The sequence below is a fragment of the Numida meleagris genome, chromosome 2 (genome assembly GCF_002078875.1).
Source record: "Numida meleagris isolate 19003 breed g44 Domestic line chromosome 2, NumMel1.0, whole genome shotgun sequence".
NCBI lineage: Eukaryota > Metazoa > Chordata > Aves > Galliformes > Numididae > Numida > Numida meleagris.
The window spans coordinates 99459292-99483544 of NC_034410.1; the positions used below are offsets into that span (position 1 = coordinate 99459292).

General features: G+C 42.7%; 2 protein-coding genes across 2 annotated transcripts; both read right to left on the minus strand.

The window, feature by feature from the left end:
* LOC110394311 (myosin regulatory light chain 2, smooth muscle minor isoform-like) lies at positions 2038-7330 on the minus strand. The gene is made up of 5 exons (XM_021388092.1): positions 7178-7330; positions 6740-6822; positions 6312-6510; positions 5984-6145; positions 2038-2966 (listed from the first exon to the last, which is right to left on the minus strand). Exons 3-5 carry the CDS (start codon positions 6493-6495, stop codon positions 2794-2796), a joined length of 519 nt encoding a protein of 172 aa, XP_021243767.1. The 5' UTR covers positions 6496-6510; positions 6740-6822; positions 7178-7330; the 3' UTR covers positions 2038-2793.
* Positions 17280-24087, minus strand: LOC110394232 (myosin regulatory light chain 2, smooth muscle minor isoform). The gene is made up of 4 exons (XM_021387992.1): positions 23931-24087; positions 18808-19005; positions 18480-18641; positions 17280-17452 (listed from the first exon to the last, which is right to left on the minus strand). Exons 2-4 carry the CDS (start codon positions 18989-18991, stop codon positions 17280-17282), a joined length of 519 nt encoding a protein of 172 aa, XP_021243667.1. The 5' UTR covers positions 18992-19005; positions 23931-24087.

Sequence of the window (24253 nt, forward strand, 5' to 3'; positions counted from 1 at the left end):
CAGCAGCGTTAGTCCTTGTCGTGCTAGGAGCAGAGCTTCTGTGGGAACTGACCATGTTTTCTTCTGTACGCTGCGTCAAAGGAGCTCTTCAGGACTGAAAACAAACAGACGAAACCCAAACCAATTAAAAAAAAATTGCATCGCGGGCCATTCGCCCTTCAGCTGAGCCGGTGCTAGGAGCTGCTATGCCACCTACTGATGGATTTGGATATCGGCCACAAGTTCCCGGCCTGCTTCCTTCAGGGGTCATTTACGAAAGCTCTTTTTCAAGCTTGCTAACTCCGCCCCTTCCAAATGTAATCGTTTTCGGTAGAAAGGCGGCAACTGAGAGAGCATTTAGTCTTGAAGCATTTAGGCTTCTTCCATCTCCTCCAGAAGTGTTTTGAGCCCTTTCTCCGTGTTGTTTTTCACGGCCTTCTGCATTTTTCTTGTAGGCCGACAGTTCGCAGCCTACGTGCCCTATGTGTCCAGATAGTTCCTATTATCCATAAAGTTGGGACAAAGGTAGAAGAAACTCTGAAGCATCTTCTCAAAGAGGTTGCAAGGTCCATTAAAAAATACATGGCACAAGGAGCACACCTCTGTCATAGCCACAGAGGATGATAAATATCCAAAGAACAGTTTATCCAAGACAGAACCAAGTCAGGGCATTTCCTAACGCTGAACACCACATTATTCACAGTTCACAGATTAAAAGAAGATATTAGTGTGATAATGAATGATGTTTTTGATCAAAATAAGCCCACCCATTTACAAATGTACAAAGTCACTTTCCTAAAAAATACAAAGTCCTCTATCATAGTATTCTACATGCCCTTCTACACCAAGAACTGTGTCAAGGACTCAGTAATTCTACCAATATACTTTTCAACAACCAAGTGGTGGTTTCTACAATGTTCTACTTGTACTATGGATCTACGACTACTGCCATTTTATATGATCAAGAGCACCAGTAAAGAGCTATAATCTTAATAACCACTCCATCTAATCCCACTTAAAATTGATCAAGTGAACAAGTAAGTATTGTGAGAGCCAGCGTGCATTTGTTGTAACACCACTGACAGAAGTCCTGGAGCTACACAGACTTTCAAGTGCTCCTGGGGAAAATAGGTGGGGAAATTCTACTACGTCTAAGTCTGAACTCAAGGCACTTCATGCCATGAGGGCAGCGCACACCTTTGGACAAACTCTGCTGCAGCTGCACTCTGCAGCATTCCTACTGGTTTGAAAGTTTTGACTCGTTCAAGATGTATTTATTCTAATAAAATACATGCATAAGCACACACATTTTCACATGGCTTTCTAATACCAAGAGACATTTCCTTAACTGTGCACTTCACTGTGCTGGAATTGTACGTGAAACAGGACACACTATGGGAACATCATTTCCATCCTATCTTTTACATTCATAATTTCACCAGGATACGCTAAAAGGTGAAAATGGTTCCGGCAGGTTACTTGTGGAAGTACAGTGTATTTCTAACCCAGTCACTGTGCTCTAATGAAATTCAGTTTACAAAAGCAGCCTACAAAGAAACAGCAAAACACTCCCAGCCAAGTAATATTTCTTGATTTTGTAACCTAAACTCAAAAGGGATAACAGTTGAATTCCTAGAAGTAACAGAAGCACTGTCATGCGATCACTTTGGTCACTATTTCTCTAAAGACCAAATAAACAGAACCACAATATTCACATTATGGCAAAGCTGCTTGAGAGTGTTGTGCCAGCCTGCTATGCATTCCATACCACATCAGCTATAGGGTATGAGAAATGGAACAGAGAAGAACGCCTTTTCTTCACACACTCAAAGCGCTGTAGTCAGAAGAAGCCATAAAAACATATATTGTTTCATTTGGAATGCAAGGATAATGTATGAACAGCACAGAAGCAGTACCCCTTTCTTCTTCCTCCAGCCCCATTCTCCCCATGCTTTGAGAAAAGATAGAAGGAAGAAAGAAAAAAAATTGCTGCAACAAAATATAATGAATTCTGTATTGTTGGCGCCACAGGTGTGGTAAGAGGCATTACTCAAACACTCTGCTCCTACATAGACTTTTTTTATTTTACAGAAAGCACTAGGATTCACCATGTAAGTTTAAAAAGCAGTATTAATATTGTACTCAGTGTCAAGAAACAAAGCAGTTAAGATAATAGTGAAATACCATCTCAATTACACCCATAGGATTTTAAAATTTTAATGTGCAAGTCTAGGACAAAACTCATTAATTTACAATGTACTAAAATGTGAAGGATGTGAATTTCTTCATTGTATATGCTCACAGTAGGAAATGAAGTACTCAGTCACTGACCTACAAATTCAGTAGGCCTAAGTGACTTACGCTTCATTTTTAAGGCAAAAATAGATAACACCAGGACCATATACCGCTGCAAAAATATTTACAGAAATGATTAGATAAACAGCCCACTTCTAGCATGAAACTGTTTAATGACATATTTAATACAGCGGTGTTTTATTGAAAAAGTTACCATAAACTGCAAAAATCTAGCTGGAATGAGTAACACCGACATTTTTATGTGCCTCCCCACCCCAAATCTTTGTTCCTAAACCTCTATCACTCTAAGCCGTCCTCTCTCCCTGCACATTTCCAGTCTTACTGCAAGAGTGCAGGTGTGCCTGAGCAGTCCCACAGTCTACAGAGGCCAAAGCTGAAATGCCAAAAATGTATGCAAAGGGTCCCAACAAGAAAAAAAAAAAAAAAAAAAAAAAGGTCCCAAGGGGGAGGGAAAAAAAAAAGCAAAAAACAAAAAGCTACAGGTATGCAGGGATTTGCTCAGTCATCCTTGTCTTTTGCTCCATGTTTAAGGATGCGTGTGAATTCAATGTAGTTGAAATTGCCCTTTTTGTCGATTGGTGCCTCTCTGTAGAGCTCGTCTACCTCTTCATCTGTGAACCTGTCTCCCATCGTGGTCAGCAGCTCCCGCAGGTAGTCTTCTTGAATAAACCCTAGAATGCAACATATAGAGAAAGACAAAATGGAAGTTGTTTCCTAGCAGGTCTTCGAAAGCAGCATGGTGAACGTTAAGAAAGCCCCACAGATGTGCAATTATCTAATACAGCACATAAAATGCGCAGTTCTTTGAATGAAGGGGGTGGGGGGGAGAAGTCTGATGCATTTTGTATGTTTTTTTTTTTTTAAAGAAGGCCTGATATTATGTGGTCTGTTTCCATGTATTGATCTTATCAGCTCAAAGTGGAAAGACAAGATCCTAAAGTAGGAATACAGTCATCGCTAACCTTCATTATACAAGCTCTTCTCTGAAAGGAATTACATCTTTTCTTGATGGAATTAGATAGATTTGTGCGTCCTTTATTAACTAGTTTCCTGTGGGGACCAAATAACCACTGGTTGGCTCATCAGTGCTGCATGATTCTGTCACTGGAGGTGAGCTGTGTGGGTACAGAGAGCTGCAGGCAAGCATCCAGGGAAGGATTTTATAGCAGAACAGATTTTAAGACGGGACTGAGTAAATTAACCTAGGAAGAGGCAGAATGCATGCCATGGGGAGGCAGGGGCAGAAAAGATAGTCAAAAAACAGACATGAGAATGCAGGGGCTGCTTAAGGTTGAAATAAGACCCATCATGCCTTTACATGCACAATCCTTTGAGAAAGAAATCAGTTACTGAACTCGAATTGGAGAAAAATCAGTAGAAGAACAGAGGTAGAAGAACATTCCAATATGTACACTGGGCAGAACAGTTGGAAACCATTAGTAGACATCAACAGTGACTTATGCAGAATCAGTCAGGATGTGATAAAAATAAGTTCTGCTTTGGAAAGAGAGTTGTATAACTTAAACAAACAAAGTTCATTAGAGAGCAAACCAAATAGGGAGTCAGGGAACCAAAAGGCAGTCAAGGAGCATGATAAGTAACCAGGAGGTTGGTCTGCGCTGTGGGGAAGCAGCACAGAAAAAAAACCCCACAAACACATGTTACAACATATGTTAAATATGTTAAAATAGCATCATATCCTAGCATAGGTAGACCAGCTCTTGATTAATGCCTCCAAATGAAGAAGGCCAACAACAACGTTCTCCTTTAAAATTGGGAGGAGAATGTTCCATTAGCCAGGCCTGTCTTAATTGGCTCAAATTTTGCAGTTGTCTCTTTGCAGGTGTGAGTAAAGGGGGGCAAAACCAACAACAAAAAACCTAACGGCATTAGTCTTTTTCCTTCAACAGCCGGACAGAGACCAAATAGTGATGAGAGATGACATAAGGATTAGTATACAAAGAATGCAAGGCCTTTGGTGCTGCAAGTTTAGCCTCAAGGACTTAACTGCTTTTGTCTGAGGAGGTTAGGTGTTTAAACACCACACCGGGTTGCCAGAGGAGGCATACACTAGAAGTCTTAGCAGCATAGAATCATAAAGTAAGTAGCCTTCCCATCCCCCCTAAAACAAGCTCTCATATGGTTTCAATATAGATAGAGAGTAATAAATCAATGAAGTAAAACTTAAGATTTACCCTTTGTTAGACAGCACAAAACAGATGACAATACAGGATCAAAGAGCAGAAAGCAAGTTATACTAAATGAAGAGAGATATAAGCTTTCATGCTAATTCCATGGTACTACTGTTTTATGTGACAGTGATGCTGAAGTAATATAAACAACAACATTGTCAATATAGGAAAAGTAAGTAAAACCAAGTCCAACTCCTTTATCCTCACCAAGAGGATCTGATTTTTATTGTTCTGCTTCAGAAGAACTGCATGGATGCAGAACAGGAAATCGGGTGCACAACACAGACACATGGAGATTATTACATTTAAAGAAAGAAAAATAAGAAGACAATAAAAATACTGTGGAATCATCTTCAAATTATCCCAGGACTAGACTAAGAGGTTTATCACTGAGTTTAAAGATGAAAGAAATCAATCTTATCGGTACGTGGGGGCCTGAACTAGTAACGTGCTATCTACGTAGACACAGAAGGTCACTGTTCAAAAGAACTGGCGGCACTATCATTTTCTTTATACCCTAATTCACAGGCTCATGTTCTGGTGCACACAAAAAAGCCTTGTAGCACAGTGAGTCAGACTACCTGGGGAGAGAAAATAACCTACTAACAAAACTTCCTTCTCCAGGAGATGGTAAAGAGATTTCCCTCGAGAGGGAGGAAGTCAATTAACATTTGAAAAGGCCTTACCAGCAGAAAGCCTGTTTACCTACAACCCAACAGGAAGGGAAAGCGCTTTGAAAAGGCAAAAGGTGCTAAAAATACACGGACAGAAAATAGCTGCTTGAAATGGACTAATATCCTTTGAAAGGTTCAGAGCGCACATCCACAAATTAAGACTGCAGCACTGCAGCAGACCACTGCGAGAAAAGTTATAGGCGCAGTGACATCTGTAGTGCAGAAGCAGCGCTAGCAGGGCACGTTCACAACATGTCAAAGTCCTGATACTGTGTTTCCACAGAATAACCTTAGGATTAATCTCTGGTTGCTACACAGTTCTCCAGAACATTGTCCCGTCTTAATAAACAAACACAAGCATGAACGCTAACTTCATGATTACAGACACAGCCTTGAAAGCTTGATACATAAAAGTGAACTCTGCATTTTCTTCTTCCCCCTCACTTGCTATGCCAGTCTATTCAATGCCATTTCTGTCTTCTAGACCCCACCCTGGTTATATCTGTAAATCACTAAGGCTACAGTCCTTCCTGCAACCTTAAAACAACTGAGCTGGGCGTGAGGGCATGACGCAGGGTATTTGTCATCACAGCCTGAGACACACTAGGCAAGATGAGGGGTCAGAAGAAAAAGTTTGCATACTCTGGATCACCTATCTTCAAATATTAAATACATCAAAGATTCAGATATATCTCAAACCTACTGCAGAGGAAGGACAAACTCAGTTGCATTACAGATTTCACATCTACTACCTTTTAAATGCCATAAAAATCACATATGACCCATCGAGTACCCCAAAGCAGCTGCGTTTCACCCACATACCTGTTGCTTCTTCGTCAAAGCAAGCAAAAGCATTCCTGATGACATCTTCCGGATCGGTGCCATTTAGCTTCTCCCCAAACATTGTGAGGAACATTGTGAAGTTGATGGGGCCCGGAGCCTCGTTCATCATGGCATCCAGGTATTCATCCGTTGGATTCTTTCCTACAAATAAAAGGATTCTTGGTTTAGCCTCAAACTAAAAAATAAATAAGAATTATCTGCATAGCATAATACAAACCAAGACACCTCTCATAAGCAATCCCAAACGCAGTGTTTTAATTACAATAGCACCAACACGTTTGATAACTAAAGAGACGAGGGACGTTACCGAGGGAGGCAAGCATGTCGTGCAAGTCCTCCTTGTCAATGAAGCCATCCCTGTTCTGATCAATCATGTTGAAGGCCTCCTTGAATTCTTGAATCTGTGACTGATCGAACATTGCAAATACATTGGAAGTGGCGCGCTGAGGGCGCTTCTTGGTGGTCTTCGTCTTTGCTTTTTTGCTAGACATGTTGACTTTTGGATACTAAAAGAAAAGTAAATAGAATAAGATCAGAGTTAGGACTTCAGAAGAATGTACTAAATTTTAAGCTTTAATGTTAATGTTCAGAGTCAGAAAGTACCTCTAACACCCTTCCGTTTCCTCTCATCAGAACGTATTTCCTTAACCAAGAAGGTCAAAGGAGAAGCAGGAAATAGAACAAGGCAGACCAAAACAAGAAAAAAAAGTCACTAAAAGATTAAGTTGTACGTACCTTTCACTCTGAGAAGGAACAGCTTTTGTCTCGGTTCCCTTCTTAATGCATCTGTCTACAAGAATGGTAGTCTGATCTCAAGCCTAAATGAGAAAGCGAGGTTTTGAAAGCTGTTGTTGAGCTCGTGAAATAACTCTATGGATATGCGTGTGCGCAATATCTGAGAGCAGGGGAAAGAGAACTCGAACTTGGTTCACCTGAACAAAGTCTGAAGTGCCAATGCATGGCACCTCACAGCAGTAAGCAGTTACTATTTTGTATAATAGGGGGCCTTTGCCTTGCCTTCTATTATTTAAAACAAACAAACAAACAAAAAAAACACCTCGATGCTAGGAAAATTCTGCGGACTGCTCTGCAGACAGCAGTAGTTGCAACGCCCCCGCCCCTCACCACAGCTACCCCAGCGGTCCCCCGGCCCCAGCCTGGCCCCAGCCTCACCCTAGCGGCTGCCGCAGCTCCTCGGTGCGACGGCGGCGGAGGAAGCGGAGGCAGCCCCGGCGCTTCCTGGAGAAACCATCGCCCTGCCGGCGGTGGGTGGAGGCGGGCGGCGGGCCGCGGGCCCAGAGGCCAAGGGAGGGGCGGGGGGCGGCCAGGAGAGAGCGCGGAGCAGCGTGGGCTTCCTCAGCGATCACAGCCTCCGGGACGGCCGCCTCGGGGCGGCCCCGCAGTTGCCTGTTCCCCCCCGGGAGCGGCGCGGTGGTGCAGCCGGGGCGGGGCGCCGCGTTCCCGGTCGGGGGCGGCCGGGGCAGGAGGTGGCTGCGGGGGGGCGTCGTGCCTGCATACTGAAGTGCTTGCTCGTCCTGAGAGTGACTTCAAGCATTCACGTGTAGCCCCTGAGCCAGACGCCTCTCTGGTTTTGGAATCTTTCTAAGCACGGTGCTTATGCACATTGTGCAGGTTTGAGGTCCATGTAGTCACTCGGACTCCATAACACTGTTGTTTTAAGACGTAAAAGAATGTGAAATATTGCCAGTTTGGAGAGCTGCGCTGTCAGCTTGCCATTCCTTATCCCTTTTCTTACTGTTGGAAGCTTTGCTGGTATACAATCAGCGTCTTAGTAAATGGTAACTAAAAAGGAAAAGGGGGAGAAAAAATAAGTTCCTGCTGGAGTTTCCCATTGCGCTTGCAGATGTTGGTGGATTAAGTTTGGGCGCTGTACATGCTGAAGTTAATACTTGGCCTTTCAGTACTTAAAGGGGGTGTCAATGGTTTACGGGCTATGAGAAAGAGGGGGACACACTCTTTACCAGGGTCTGTTGTGAGAGGACAAGGGGAAATGGTTTCAAACTAAAAGAGTGGAGATTTAGATTGGATATAAGGAAGAAGTTTTTAAGGAAGAAGTTTTTAACAGGGTGGTGAGGCACTGGGACAGGTTGCCCAGAGAGGTGGTGGGTGCCCCATCCCTGGAGACACTCAAGGTCAGGCTGGATGGCGCTCTGAGCAGCTTGACCTAGCTATAGGTGTCCCTGTTCATTGCAGTGGGGTTGGACTAGATGGCCTTTAAGGGTCCCTTCCAACTCAAATGATTCTATGATTCGATAATACATCGTCTGGAAACTGTGGTTCCAGATTTGGAGTGAGACATTAATTGCTGGAAGGCCCATATTTCTTCCTCCTTCACAGAAGAGCTACATCGTGAGGTCTGAGAAGTTACCTAATTAATTACTAAGACTACTTCCCTGATGAATTTTAACATCACTTTTCTAAAACTAGCTAGAAGATGCAGTGGTACTCAACTTTGATGAATCAAGAGCATGCTTCTGGAAAAACTGGGAAAAAATACCCTGTGCTCACCAGGTATGGCTCATAGTTTCATAGTAATTATATGCAAAGTGTGAGTGGGCAGAAAAGAGTTAGAGACACCAAGACAATACCAGAGTTATTAAAATAATCCATGATAATCTTGAACAACTGAACTATGTGTTGAAATTTAATTATGAAAATAGTTACTTCATATCTTAATCTAAAATCCTTCCATCAGTTACTTTAAATTGAACCAGTGTTGCAAGCATACTGCTCTGTATTGGATTTTTTGTTCTATTAAAAAGGTGTTATGTGAAACCTGTCAACCTGTATGTTGTTCCCAGTATTTAACTTCCAAAGATGTGAGAACAGATAAGATACTATTACTTGCTCGGTATGAGATCAGTGGAGTGATTAAACTGGCTGCCTCTTGCTCTCAAAGCTTTTGTTCTCCAGTTTATGCTATCCTGATGAAACAAGGCTCGCTGTTCACTGTGACTGCATGTGCCCGGCTGTTGCTGGAGCAGCATGTCAGAGTGGCTGTAATCTGCCCACCTGCTGCCTTACAGGCTGGTTTCGGAGCGCGTGACTCTGCCAGGGACAATTTTCTGAGTATGAATCATCAGAATCACAGAATATTTCAAGTTGGAAGGAGCCTACAAGGATCATAGAGTCCAACCCCTGGCTCCACACAGACCACGCAAAATCCAAACCCTATGTCTGAGAGCACTGTTCAAACGCTCCTTGAACTCGGGCACTTGGGGCTGTGCCCACTGCCCAGGGCAGTCTGTCCCCTGCCCACCGCCGACTGGTGCAGACCCTGTCCCTAACCCCCACCTGCCCCTGCCCTGACACAGCTCCATGCCGTTCCCTCGGGCCCTGTCACTGTCACCAGAGAGCAGAGTTCAGCGCTGCCGCTCCGCTCCCTGTGAGGAGCTCCAGCCGCCATGAGGCCTCCCCTCAGGTTTGAACTAGCAGGGCTGGTCATGGGAGGACGCTGGTGTGGCCGAGCGCGGCCCCGGGAAGCAGTGCCACCTAGCGACAGCTTTGTTTCCAAACAGCGCGCGTCTGTGGGCTGCGGGAAAAGTGCTTAGCTGCCACCTCCAAAAACGTATGCCAGCAGCTTGTTTATTTCTCAGTACCGCATAATTTCCCGGAGACACATGCAGAACAGGAATTAACCTTTTCTTAAAACTTTTTAAAATACTCCTTCAATTTTCTTCTTACCCCTTTTCCTTCATCACTCCCATGCTCTTTCTCATTTGTGTCACGTTTCAGAAAAAAAACCTCTAAGCAAAATGTATAAAATTTTCCCATCCTGTCAGCCTAAAACGGTCAGTTACTTTCACACTGTTGAGATGCCTTCCTACACTTATTTTCCTTGGACTGTGGAAAATCTTTCAAAATAATGTATTTAATTCTTAAGTTCTACTGTCTCCTTGAATGCCTTCAATAGACGATAGATGTTGTGAGGTCTCCTCACAAGATCCCTGGAAAGACTTTTGTCTTTTTATTATTATTGTTGTTGTTGTTTCTTTTGTTTTCTGTTCAATCTATCACCCCATGCCTCTGTTTTTCCCCCTGTGAAAATTGGAATAATCAGTTCATTTGTTCATTTTGGTTTTGTTTTTAAAATTCCTTTCTCTATACCCAATCTTCTCTTCGGAGGGGAGAGAGCAGGCAGTGTTTTTAGCCTGTGTTCAAGGGGAGAGCCAGAAGCGATGGTCATATGCAGATATTTAACAAAGAACTGAGGAAGTATATGATATCCTCCCTGAACCTTTCCCAACCTCTGCTATTTTTGGCTCATGGGGAGGTAAGATACCCCAAGCCAGATGTGCTCTTTAGTAACCCTTGACGATCTGTGAGAGTGGAAAGTCTGGAGAGCATCATATGACAGTGATATATCAAGGCAAAGGACAAGGCAGATAAATGTAATGGAATGTATATAAAATGCAGTCAATCTTTGTTAAATGTTGTAAAACAGGAGAAAAATATTTATTTAAGACTGCAGTTTGATCACTGTTTGAGTGAGGACTGAAGTGTAGCTGATGGAATGTGGAGGGACTGAACTCAGCAGAGCTGAACACTTTGCCCGTTTTACATTCACAAATCCAAAGTTCTTAATATACAAACAATAGAAAAAAAAAAGTTGAAAGTACATTTTGGGCTGTGATATCTGCTGGATGCTCGTCCCTTCCTACCTGTTCTTTATGAGAAAGAATTCACTGTCTTGCTGTTTCTTCTGTAAGTCCCTTGTTTTTTATCCCAGCTGGCAAGTTGCAATAATTTAGCCACATACTTGTGCTCCCCCTGCACCTTTTTGCAGTTGTTTTCAGCAAAAGTGTTGCCAGACACCATGATTGCACAGTGTTTGTACATGAAATGCAAAATAAACAAGTGTTGTTAAGGTATTAGTGGGAAGAGATTGACACCTCCAGTCTTTCAGACACGTGTCATGGATTCTGCTAAACCAAAGCACGTGCCTATGTGGCCTCTCATGTTCAAACAGCGTGTGTGTCTATTTGACAAAGTTTATGTACAAATAAGGAAGAAAATGAAATTTGTTCAGTGCTTGGCCAAAGGCCTCACATGGTATTTTAAAACACCCAGAAAACAAGAAGGAGCACGTTTAGTCAGCTGTTTGGCATAAGAAGTAAATTGTTATCAGTTTTCTTATTAGCTGATGCTTATAAAGCTTTGTTGGCCAGTGTTCCAATTTCAAAATCAACATGCTACTTGTGGGCTGATAATGTGTTGACAGTGTAAGACCTCTTGCTTTAGAGATGATTAGCTCACAACTAAGGAAGAGGAATTTCACAGAGGGAAATATATATATATCAGTGCCTGTTAGATACAATGCAAAGTCAAGGCTCAAGTTACTCTTGTCTGATGCCAGCTCTATTTTAGCAAGTACTAAGACCAGGCTTGCTGTCCCCAGTTTACACGCACTCACTTGACAATGTTAGACAAAGGCTGTAAATTACTGTAACTCCCAAAGAGAGAAATCTGCAACTTTCACAAGCCAAAACAGAAACGGCAAAAAGCAACAACAGAAAAAGTAGTTCAATATTTAGTGAGGTTGCACACATTGATACCTAAAAATAGTCAAAGTGAGGAAATTACAATTTAAAGATTAAATAAGTTTAGCAAAATGGAGCAGAGACAGCTGACAAGAATTCTAAAGGGAATGCTGCTGCCACATACTGACTGCTTCCTTAGGCACACTCAAGTTAGACTTCACCTGCCTAATCCTGTAGTATTTGTAACTGCCCTTCAGGCTTGATCAAAGGACAGCACTGGTTTACAAAGGAGATGAATCACCACCATATGGTGAAGGAGACTACATGTAGCTGGCTGTTGGGATTTTCCGGGAGGCATTTTGATTTCCTGTCCTGCTGTTAATCACATGCTTCCAAGGAACATGTGAACATCTTCTGCTAGAGCTACTAGGATAAAAGAATATCCTGAGTTGGAAGGGACCCACAAGGATCATGGAGTCTAACTTTTTGTTCACAAAGGAGCACCAAAAATCCAAACCCTACGAGAGCATTTTCCAAACTCTCCTTGAACTTGGGCTGCTTGGGACCATGCCAACTGCCCTGGGCAGCCTGTTCCATGCCCACCGCCCTCTGGTGCAGAACCTTTCCCTAACCCCCCAGCTGCCCCTCCCCTGACACAGCTTCATGCCGTTCCCTCGGGCCCTGTCGCTGTCACAGAGAGCAGAGCTCAGCGCTGCCCCTCTGCTCCTTGTGAGGAGCTGCAGCCGCCACGAGGCCTCCCCTCAGCTCCTCTGTTCTGGGCTGAGCAAACCCAGGAACCTCCGCTGCTCTGCATACATGTTGCCCTTCTACACCCTTTGCCATCTTCATAGCCCTCCTTTGGACACTCTCTAATAGTTTTATGCCCTTCTTACATTGTGGTTCCCAAAGCTGCACACAGTGCTCGAGATGAGACTGCAGAGCACAGAGCACAGCAGGACAATCCCTTCCCTCTCCCAGATGGCAGTGCTGGGTGTGATGCACCTCTTTCAGCCCTTTTGGCTTCTGGGGCACACTGCTGACTCTTGTTCAACTTTCTATCAACCAGAATCCCTAGATCCCTTTCTGCCAGGCTGCTCTCCAGCCTCTCGTCCCCCAGTCTGTATATATATCCAGGGCTGCCCCATCCCATGTATAGAATCCAGCCAGGACTTGCTCTTATTGAACTTCATGTGGTTGGCGATTGCCCAGCCCTCCCATTTGTCAAGATCTCTCTGCAAGGCCTCTCCAGCCTCAAGGGGTCAGTAGCTCTTAATTTAGTGTTGTCTGTAAACTTAGTGTGCATTCAAGTCCTGCATCCAGGCCATTGATGAAAACACTAAAGAGAACTGGCTGTGAAATGGAGCCCCATGGAACCCCACTAGTGACTGGCCACCAGCCTGACGTAACCCCATTTAACCATAAGCCCTTTAGCCCAAGTTGAGCTCAAAGTCTGAATGACATTCACTCAAAATGCATGACCTCTTAAGCCCTGTGATGCAATGCCTGCTATGTATGGTCTTTTCTAGGGAATATTCTACATTTGGTTTGAAAACTTCCCTTGGCAATAATTATTTCTGCATTGCCAACATTTACAGTAGTGATTATTTTTTAAAAGGTTTAGCACAGGGATTCCCAAAGGATGTGCTACCCCAGCAAGCTGTGTGCTTTGTCTGCCCTCAGCAAATGAGTTTGCTCCCAGCAGGACAAAGTGGTCCCAGGGAGCTGGGAACTCATACAGGCCTGTGAACTAGAGGAGAAAACAGGAAGATAGCCACGTGCTGCCACTTCTAGTCTTCACAGCAAGAAGTTTTCTCATCTAATCTAATATAAAAAGTCAGGAAAACAGTGATTTCTATTTGAGTCAATAAATATGAGCCATGTGGAAATTTTTTTTCCAGTATTCCTTTTCACCTTTATCATAACTTATTTTTAAGCTGCATTTGAGAAACATTTACTGCCTTCTCTTTGCCTCTGCACTGGCACCAGCAATCCTGTTCCTAAGATCACACAGTTTGCTACCATCGTGCTGAATCACTTCTCTCAAGTAGGAGGATATCTAAAAATGACAGCAGAGTTTGAAAAATTAAGTGAACACACCAAAATAGGAGCATGGGTACACAAACAATACCAATGGCAGATTAACTGCTGCTATCTAAAATGTCCTTGCCTCTGCTTTCATTGTTACTCACACGTTCTTTGGACTTAAGACTGTCTTAATGCCTTCAGTGTAGTAAGAGCTATTCATTGCCTTTTGCAGCTCCCCAGGAATGTATCAGATAATACATCAGTAACATTACTGACAAGAAAAGGCCCTGGTCATGAGAAACATTTTACAAGATTTCAAGTATTTTCCAGCTTTCAGAACAAACGCAATGGGTACGGTGCTAAAGGCCTGTACCAGGATGGGGCGTGTTTCATTCCTTAACATATACCAGTGATCCTAGGAACGAGAATGCAATCTAAAGATAGTTCTTAGATCAGTAGCGAAACAGATCCTTACCTCCCTGTGTAAGTATACTACCTCTGTGACATCAGTCTGTTGCTAAGCTAGTCTTTTCAGCTGACTTCGTTTTGTGAATGCTTGTTATGTGATGACTGTGCTAATACATGGTTTACTTGCTTAGAAGCATAATAAAAGAACAAAAACAAGCGTATCCCTGAGCATTCAAAATGCTGCATATTGCAAGTATCTCAGCAACAGAGAGGAAGAAAAGCAAGCAAGCATACACTGGCAGCACTTCACGCAGAGTCCTTTTTGGCTTTTTCTCATGTAGCTACTATCACTCTCCAACTTCTGTTTGACCCTTGTGGATATAGCCTTCGAGCAGCGTAAACAGATCATGTAAGAAATCACTGCTTTTCAACAGTGTTTCACAGGGTACCATACATCAAGATTTAAGACTGTTCATTCTGTGCATCGGCCTAAGAAGATAGTTTTTCATCATAATCTCAGTCTGGCATAGAGGTTGGAAGCCCATTATATATGAGCCACAATGGAGAAATGATTAGATTCCAAAATTTTGACTGCAAAAACGTTAAGTTTTAATCATCAAAATCTTAAAGCTGTTTCAACAACCAAAGTTATTTTTATTTTTGGAAGCGGATTATTGATGACACATCCCTCCAGCCCTAGGCATGCAACCTCAGCTGTCTCAGCATTCCTTGCTGCCTAGCTACAAAATGCATCTGACATTCTTATATGGTCTCTTAGCTGGATTTGTTCATGGCCTTCCAGTGGTTAAGAATTTTGCACCCAGTTGCAAGTCGACTGGTCTCCTCTAAAACAACAAGGACAGTAGGGAAATGTGGCTATGAATGGTCAGTATTAGTTACACTTGATCATGCTTGGAAATTCTCCCTTAATAACATGTCTTCCTGAGTGAGTATCCTCACAATTAATACATTTCCCTGTAGCCACCCCTAGATAGCCAGAGAAACTGGCCAATAGCACAACAGCCACACACCGCAACAAGAAACAAAGCAGCCATACTCTCCATTTTGGCTGGCTCTTGAAAAATTAAGAGCAGCAGATTTTAGGTTAACAAATTCCTTTCAAGGAGAATAATAGGTTCCCTCTTACGCAGGTTTTATTTAGAATTTTAAAATTGCTATTTCAAAACTTATGTCCAGCCAGAAAAATCCAGGTAGTTTGTTTGCTGATTACCAAGTCTAGCACACCAACACCTAAAATTTATTGAGATGATGAGAGCAGGAAAATAATGGTTCTGAGACTCACTGTTTCTGATAGAGGAGGAGAAAACAGATCCTCCAAATCTTAAGCCATTTAGCCCGTGGAAAAAAAACACACCAAAATATGAAGGTCTATCCTTAACGCAGGCTGCTTACACGTACACACAATATTGAATGACAAGATTGGTCTAAAGTGACAGCCTAGCTACTCCGTAGTTTAATATTACATAGCAACATTTCAACAATACGTTTCCTTCATCTCAACACTTAACTCTGTAACAAGGGCACTGTAGGTGAAAATTTTGACACAAAACTGCCTTTTGAAAAAAAAGCAAACAAAATAAACCAGCTGTTGGTAGAATCTTTCAGGCATTCTAAGGAGAAACATCATAGCAACCATACTCAAGAGGAGGGAGATAGCTGAAAAACAATCTTTTGAGACAAAGAGCACCTGCGGCAGTCTAAGGTAGCATAGCGAAGCACATAGTCTGGGTGGGAGGAAGAAAGAAACTGAGGCAAAGTGGCAGGTAGCAGATAAAACAAAAACAGGAAAGCAGCAGTTGAAAACTGACTATAATTAAGCATAGAAGTGTAAGAAGCCACCCAGGAATGAATACCAAAGTATCCTTACTGAGTGTACTTTGTAATACTAACTTAACTAGGAAGTTAGAGCCAGAGCATCTTCAAGAACTGCCACAATGTCAACACAAACCAGAAAAGAAAGCAAGCCTTCCATACCACACAGGAAACTGGACAACCATTTGCACCCTGGGGGTATTTCATGCTGGCTCAGCCTTTACAAGCCCCTTAGCTAAAGTTGCTATTCTTTTGGGTCATTTAAGTAAGGTGAAATAGCTCAGGGAATAGTTTTTTGACAAGAGATCATAACTTCAATTGGTAAATATGTTGGCAAGATAAATTCCCCCTCCACCTTTTAGCTTGAAGGTGTCAAGAAAATAAAGCAAATGGAAGGGTGTGGTCATTCTGAGACCTGAGAGAATGAACTCTCTTTTCTTGGTATTTAAGACACAGCTGTTTTTGTTTGGCTTTCAGGCAAGAAAGATTCATTCAGCATGAAGGTAAATGAAGAAAATTCATGATCATTTAAGAAGTGAAAGGGCTTTACTGTGGATATGGTTTTGCCAAGTTAATTCTCAGAACTACTTTGCTGTCATTCTCAAAGGCGTTATCTGCAGAACAAGAAGCCTTTATGTAGGTTTTCTGGACAAGCATTGCCGTTAACTACTGCCAGCACAGACACTAGCTCATAGATTTCCTTTGTGCAAGCTTTCTTCAGTAGAAGGAAAAAAAATATGGCTAATTCTCACGTATTGCCAGTAGAAAAATTTGAACAGGAATGCAAACTTTGACATGAAATTATTGCTAATAAAAATGTCAATATGGAAAGGAAAAAAAAAAACTAGGCAAGATAGCTACTTCAGAATCGTAAGTGCTCTCTGCTGGCTATTAGGCAATTTTAACAGTCTTCTCTAAATGTGTCTTTGGCTAACTACTCACATGAGTCAGATTCCACTTCAAAAACCTGAGATAAAATTTACACAGCTGAATTTTCAAATATCAGCATGTACTGCATGTACGCTACACATTCCATAACTATGCAGCAGAAAGCAAAGCACCGTAAGCATCATGTTTTCCAGCATGATTTGCAACTGCTAGTAAAATATGATTAACATGCTTGCATTTGTAAATGCATAATTGAAATTTCTCTCTTAACAAAAGAATGAGGTATTTTTTTTTAATCTATATAGCAAACTTTATTTCAAAATGGCATTTATTACAAAAAATGTAAAAATCCAGCTAAACCAAAAACATTGAGATTATTTTCCTGGACTCCAAAAGTTCACTGATCTTTGTCCCTATATCCTTTTCCTTACAATATTTTCCCCACTTCCAGTCTGATTACACAGGTGCAGTTGTGCCTAAATGGCCCAGAATAGATAAATACATTAAGAAAGGCAAAAGTTGTAAAGCTAAATGCATGCAACAAGTTCTACCAGGAAAACTCCCTCAAAAATAAACATAAGTGTAAAGTAGAGAGAATCTGCAGGAATGCAGGGATTTGCTCAGTCATCCTTGTCTTTTGCTCCATGTTTAAGGATGCGTGTGAATTCAATGTAGTTGAAATTGCCCTTTTTGTCGATTGGTGCCTCTCTGTAGAGCTCATCTACCTCTTCATCTGTGAACCTGTCTCCCATCGTGGTCAGCAGCTCCCGCAGGTAGTCTTCTTGAATAAACCCTAGAATGTGATAGAAGAGGAAACAAGAAAGAAAGTTTTGACATTTATCTCCTAAGAGTCGCATGATAATTTCTTCTGAATTCTTTGTTTTAATTAAAAACCACAAAAAACCCTAGTCTTTGTTGCCACACGCAAACAAAGCTATTAAAGCCCATTACTCTAACTGCCAAATAATTACATGCATTCAGTCAAGTCAAGCCTTTTAGTTAATTTGCATGGTCTCACTATTTCAAGTAAAGGTCATTTCATGACTTGCTTGTGTTGTTACAAAGAACCGACAAGTTTGTTGGTGCTCATATTGGACCTTCTGCCCAGTGAGAGGGCTAAACTGTCTGTAGTACTGAGAGCACTGTAACAGCTATATATTTTGCACAATGGAGGATTTGCCTTGAACATTCCTCATGAAAAAAATCACTTAAAAAAAAAAAAGGATGGAAAGCGACTACCAGTGTTCAACATGTGCATAAAACACAGGGAAGTTTGAAAGATTTCAAATTGATTTTAAATTATTGGCCAAACTCACATTTACTAGAAAGGTTACAAAGTACGCATCTTTGGCACTGTTTATTAAACAAGCAGCCTTATATGAGCTGTGGTTCCTTTCTTTCATCAACACTCCAATTACTAGCTTTCACTTGCATTAATTTTCTTCTCCTTTAAGTGCAAGTGAACAGAGGGAATATGGATACATGTTGCTAACAGAGAACAAGTTTTATGAAAAACTATCCCAGCTTTGAAAACAAGGATGACTCCCCCAACAAAAGCTGCTAAATTGAAGTTAAAGTTAAGAAATTAAGACCATAGTTCCCAACTAACATTTTCTGCATCCTGAACAAGAAATCTGAAGAACTAGGAGTTTAGGATTTTAAGTGTTTCAGTGCTCAAAAAGGTAATTTCAGCTGCTGAGGAAACGCAGCATAATTTTTAGCTTGCAGAAATCAGAATTTTCATAGTAAAAAAAAAAAAATCAAACACTGCTTCTTTGAACACAAGTATTTATCACTACACTGTTATTTCACCCACATACCTGTTGCTTCTTCGTCAAAGCAAGCAAAAGCATTCCTGATGACATCTTCCGGATCGGTGCCATTTAGCTTCTCCCCAAACATTGTGAGGAACATTGTGAAGTTGATGGGGCCCGGAGCCTCGTTCATCATGGCATCCAGGTATTCATCCGTTGGATTCTTTCCTACAAATAAAAGGATTCTTGGTTTAGCCTCAAACTAAAAAATAAATAAGAATTATCTGCATAGCATAATACAAACCAAGACACCTCTCATAAGCAATCCCAAACGCAGTGTTTTAATTACAATAGCACCAACACGTTTGATAACTAAAGAGACGAGGGACGTTACCGAGGGAGGCAAGCATGTCGTGCAAGTCCTCCTTGTCAATGAAGCCATCCCTGTTCTGATCAATCATGTTGAAAGCCTCCTTGAATTCTTGAATCTGTGACTGATCAAACATTGCAAATACATTGGAAGTGGCGCGCTGAGGGCGCTTCTTGGTGGTCTTCGTCTTTGCCCTTTTGCTAGACATGTTGGCTGTTGGCTCTAGGGAGACAAACACAACCAAAATTTGGACTTAATTAATCACACTAAAAGAACTTAGGAGGAGAGATGAATAAAGGGAAATTGAAATCCACATTATAGTCAAATACCAAGAAACACAAACTTATTTTACTGTCTCCTGCTATATTTCAGGACTCAGAGAGATAATACTTCAAATCAACAGCATGCTACATTAAAGATAAAGCAAATCTTAGTTCTCGAAATCAAGCTCACCGAGTGCTTCTATTTTTGATTCAGTACCCCATCTGCTTCCTACAGAAATTAAGATGACCTGTTTAGCAGGTTAGGAAGCATCATTGACGTACCACAAAGGACATGGGGGTCTGCTAACCTCAACATAGTTATTTAGCTGTTAAATATATCAAGCAAGTCAGATAAATTACATTTAGGAGACAAAAATGTATTTTAGAGTCTGAACACTATTTTATTAGAATAACTGCTGTGGAGGGAGCAGTAAGGTCTCCTGACGCCGAATGACCCTGATGACAGACTGATGTTTTTGGGAAGGTTGTTGACCCACACTGGGGTCAGGGTGCTGGAACAAAGATCAGCCAAGCCAGTTCTACTGGAGTTCTTTCCAAGTGAGCTAGAGGATCATGTTAGAAAAAGGATACTGACTTGGTTCAAAAGCCCTACATTGCTATTCTCTTATGCAGTTGAACCATTACAGAATACGTATGCAAATGCCAGGATACTTTCTTCTTTTTAAAATTAATGACATAATAGTTCTTCAAGTCCGAAGATTGTTTCTTTTAAATTATCAACTTTTAAAAACATTTCAATATTTGCATAAACCTTTAAGCTGTTCTATATACCACAAGTACATGAATTTCACTGTCTCCCTTTAGCTTCTTCATCTGACAGCTCACAAGTAGTAGCTTGCCTGTGCTTACATTAATATCACTTGGCTAGAAGTGAGGCTTTCAAGCTAACTGCTTCTATTTAGGTAGGAAGATACGCATCTAGCAGTCAACTCTTACTGATAATACAAATATGAAGAGGTGACTTGCACACTGAGAAGTGAGCACAAGGACCTCAGTATTGCTAGGGACCAGAATAAGGTAAGCCTGGTTTACTATTGTTTTGAGAAGTCCTGTACACATCTAGGCCTTAGTTCAGGCATAATAAAAGACCACAGTTTTATTTAATGCAAATAACCCACAAAGTTAAGTTTTACCTTAACCAGACACCTCCCCTCCTTGATTTTGAATTTTACATAAAGTATTTGCAACAACTGTCCTGAGAGAGAAGGAATTTAAGCATCACTTCTAGTCACAAGAAATGCCAACATTCTGCTCACAAGTTACTACATTTTCTGCTAGACTGCTGAAAAGCAACACTGAGCTCACTAAATTGACTTCATCTTTAAAAAGAAGCACAATAAGCAGAGCAGCTCTCTTACGTGGTCAGTCCATCTAATACATAGACAAACCTTTAGATTTTATTTAATTTTTAAAGGCATTTTACCTTGCTTCGTGTCAGATACATGGCATGCAGCACCAGGCATCTGGATCAGAAAAGGATATTCCATAGTTATGTCCTTCCCCGCACGTCTACAAAGAGTGCTACTGATCTCCTCTGCTACTTCCATGCTTTTAAATCTTAGGTTGATACACAACGTCCTTCTGACGTACAAAATGAACCATTATGTCCCAAACTAAAAATAGCTGATGAAATGCAACTGTGCATCAGCCGGCAACACTGAGGTTCTCTGCATTACATTCACTGACCGCAAGCTATCCGAAACGCCTGGCCTCCAACATTTCAGCAAATAAATATGACCTGCTGACATCTAGATACCAGTGAAGACGGCTGACAATAAAGGGAGTTCACTTGCAAGCTGTAGTCAAGAGCTGCGTGCAACTTCAGTCTTTCCTACCTTCAGCAAAAACACGCATACAAGTTACCATTAAACTCCGAATAACTGATAAAAAGCTCCTCTGTCCAAAACAACATCCACTAGTAACTGTTTTCTGAAATAATGAACAGGCAAGATCCTCAAAGCTACAAAAAGTAGACAAAAAATGTTTTACTTTATAAGCTATTTTTTAAGTTTCTCTATGCCACATTTGGGAGGCGGCCACAGAGAATAGAGAGAGCATGACTCTTGCACTCAGAGATCTTTGAGTGTCAGCCTGTGTATGGAGAAACACCTCATAGGATTGGTGCCACTATGCCTGAAATAGACCTGCACGCAGCTCTGGGAAATTCCATTAGAAACAGGGTGATAAATTGGAACGTGTTCAGAAAAAACAAGGCCGCCAATTCAGCCAGCCAAAAAGATCAACTTGCGATGGAAAAGGTTCCAAGCGCTTGTGCTTAGCATTATCTCTGTGTGTACAGCAGTGAATGACAGTGAATGAGAACTCCATCCGAGTCAAGCACAAGACTCACTAATCTGGGAGAGAATAGGACTTCATCTGACAAACCCACTGGATCATTTACTAAAAATAAAAAAAATAAATCATACTATTGGAAGTGAGGTAGGATAAGTTCAGACTGGAAACAGAAGAATATCAGTAGACAAAAAGAATGGATATACTTCACACTGGATAGCACAAGTCATGACACACATGGTTTTGCCTGTTTAATACAGAACATAGATCTGTCTGGGCCTTAATTTGGAAACTGAGAAACATCTGATATAAGATCTTGCCTGAAAGACATAAGCTATTTCCAGCAACTTTTATTCATGTGTAAAAATCTTCCTAAACAAGTCGGTACACTGCATATACTGAACTGGAGAGGCAGTAGCAGCACTTCCAGCTTAGGCAGGCAATGGACATCAAGCTACAGAAACAATGGAAGTCATCTTATGCTCCTCCCCTCTGGGGAAAAGATAAACCCCAGAAGGAGATAAAGCTGAGCAAGTAAACAGCTTGAGCCAGGCAATAATAAAACTTGACATCCCATTAATGGTAACAGAGGCTGGATCTGTTGAGAGGCTGCGACCAAAAGTTACGCTGCAGAAAACAGCCTAGTGTTTTCAGCATTTTCTTTATAATGATGGTGAATGCCTATCATTCAAAATAAAACCAAACACAGCCGCTAATAAAGTCTCTTTTTAAAACTTAGCCATGACTTTTATTATAACACTTATTTCAGAACTTTATTACTCTAGGATATAACAGCCACCTTCTTTTCAATCATCAAGCTCAAAAGTCATCCTCAAAGCTGGCTCCCAAGTTCTATCCATGCAGCTGATTACAGCATCAGGCACAGCCTGTCAGCTCACAGGGCTTGGGGGGAGTCTGGAAGAGACAAAAAGCCCAGCACACTCCACAGCAGCTCTGTGGCAAAGCTCCACAAACACCAGACTGCACCTCTCCAAAGCACTTTGTTAGCAAACCTAGTGTTGAAGGCCACCTCAATACTTTCTTTCTTAATAAGAATTCCTGACCACTTGCTGTATGCATTGTAAAACCTGCTGTTATAGCTCGTTTTCATGACTGAACAAAACCTCCATTTGCAGGGTAGAGTGAAAACCACAAAAATCACAGAATTGTAGAAGTTGGAAGGGACCTCTGGAGAACACCCAGTCCAGCCCACCATTAAGGCAAGTACCCTTTCAGCAAGTTGCACAGGAAAGCATCCAGGTGGGCTCTGAATACATCCAGAGAAGACTGCAGAATCTCTCTGGGCCTGTTTCAGTGCTCTGTCACTCTTACAGGAAAGGAGTTTTCCTCGTGTTCAGATGGAAGTTCCTGTATTCCAGTTTGTGCCCACTGCTCCTTGTCCAGTTGCTGAGCACCACCAAAAAGAGCCTGGCCCTAACCACTTGACTCCCGCCCTTCACAAATATATTTATAAGCAGTGATAAGATTCCACCTTAGCCCTCTCTCCTCTAGGCTGAACAGCCCCAGGTCTCTCAGCCTTTTCTCATAAGACGCTCTAAGCTCCTCAACATCCCTGTGGCCCTCTGCCAGACTTTCTCCAGAAATTACCTGTCTTTCTTGAACCAAGGAGTCCAGAACTGTACACAGTATTCTAAATGTGGCCTCAGCAGGGCAGAGTAGAGGGGGAGGATCACCTCCCTTGACCTGCTGGCCACATTCTTGTTAATGCACCCCAGGATCCCACTGGCCTTCTTGACCACAAGGGCGTACTGCTGGCTCACAGCCAACCCTTTGTATACAAGCATGTGCAGGACCTTCTCTGCAGAGCTCCCTTCCAGCAGGTCAGCTCCCAACCTGTTCTGATGCACGCAGTTATTCCTTCCCCAGATGTAGGACTCTGGGCTTGCCCTTGCTGATCCAGATCCAGTTCTGCTCCGCTGAATGGCAGCACAACCTTCTCGTGTGTCAGCCACTCCTCTCAGCTTCACATCGTCAGCAAACTTGCTGAGAGTGCACTCTTATCTTTTCATCCAGGCAACAGATGATGATGTTAAAGAAGACTGGACCCAATACTGACCCCTGGAGAACGCCACTAGCTACAGGCCTCAACCACACTGTGCTGCTGATCACAGCCCTCTGAGCTCTGCCAGGCAGCCACTTCTCAGTCCACCCCACTGTCCACTCTCTATCCTACACCCCCTAAGCTTACCTATGAAGAAGTTATGGAAGATTGTCCCTAGCAGATTTGTTGTAGCCATAATTATTCCAAAACATAGGCAAAAAAGCACACACAGCTTCCCTCAGATATCCCAAGCTTTTCCAGCTATACAAGCTGGCAAACCAGCCCTCCCCCTGCTCCAGCAGCGACGAGGAAACGGCCGGAGATGGGCTGCGAGGCTGACAGGCCACCGGTCGCCCGGCAGCCCTGCCCACAGCAGCACACCTGCACACGCAGAAGGGCTCAGCAGCGCCGCGTTCAGCCTCAGCCTCAGCCCCCAGCCTGACAGCAGGCCCCGCTCCCAGCCACCCCTCGTGGGCTGCCCGAAACCCCCACTGCCCTTGCGGCCTCACCTGGCGGCAGCGGCAGAACCGTGTCAGAGCGCGACGATGCGAATCGGCGGATGCGGCACTTCCGGACGGCAAGCGGCCACCGCCCAACCGGCGCACAGGAAGGAAAGCGCGGGCGAGACCATCCCCGCCGGAGAGGAGGGAGCCCGCGGGGTCCGTCGCTTCACAGCGGCGCGGCACAGCACGAAGGGATTTCATGACGCGCTTGCACTCGGTGTCTCGCTGATCTCACTGCGGTCCTTTGAAGGCCGAGAGCCCTTTCTCTATCCGCTCCCCCCCCGCGCTGAGGGCAGTCTTGGTGCAGCGCGGTGCTGTCACCGCATTCC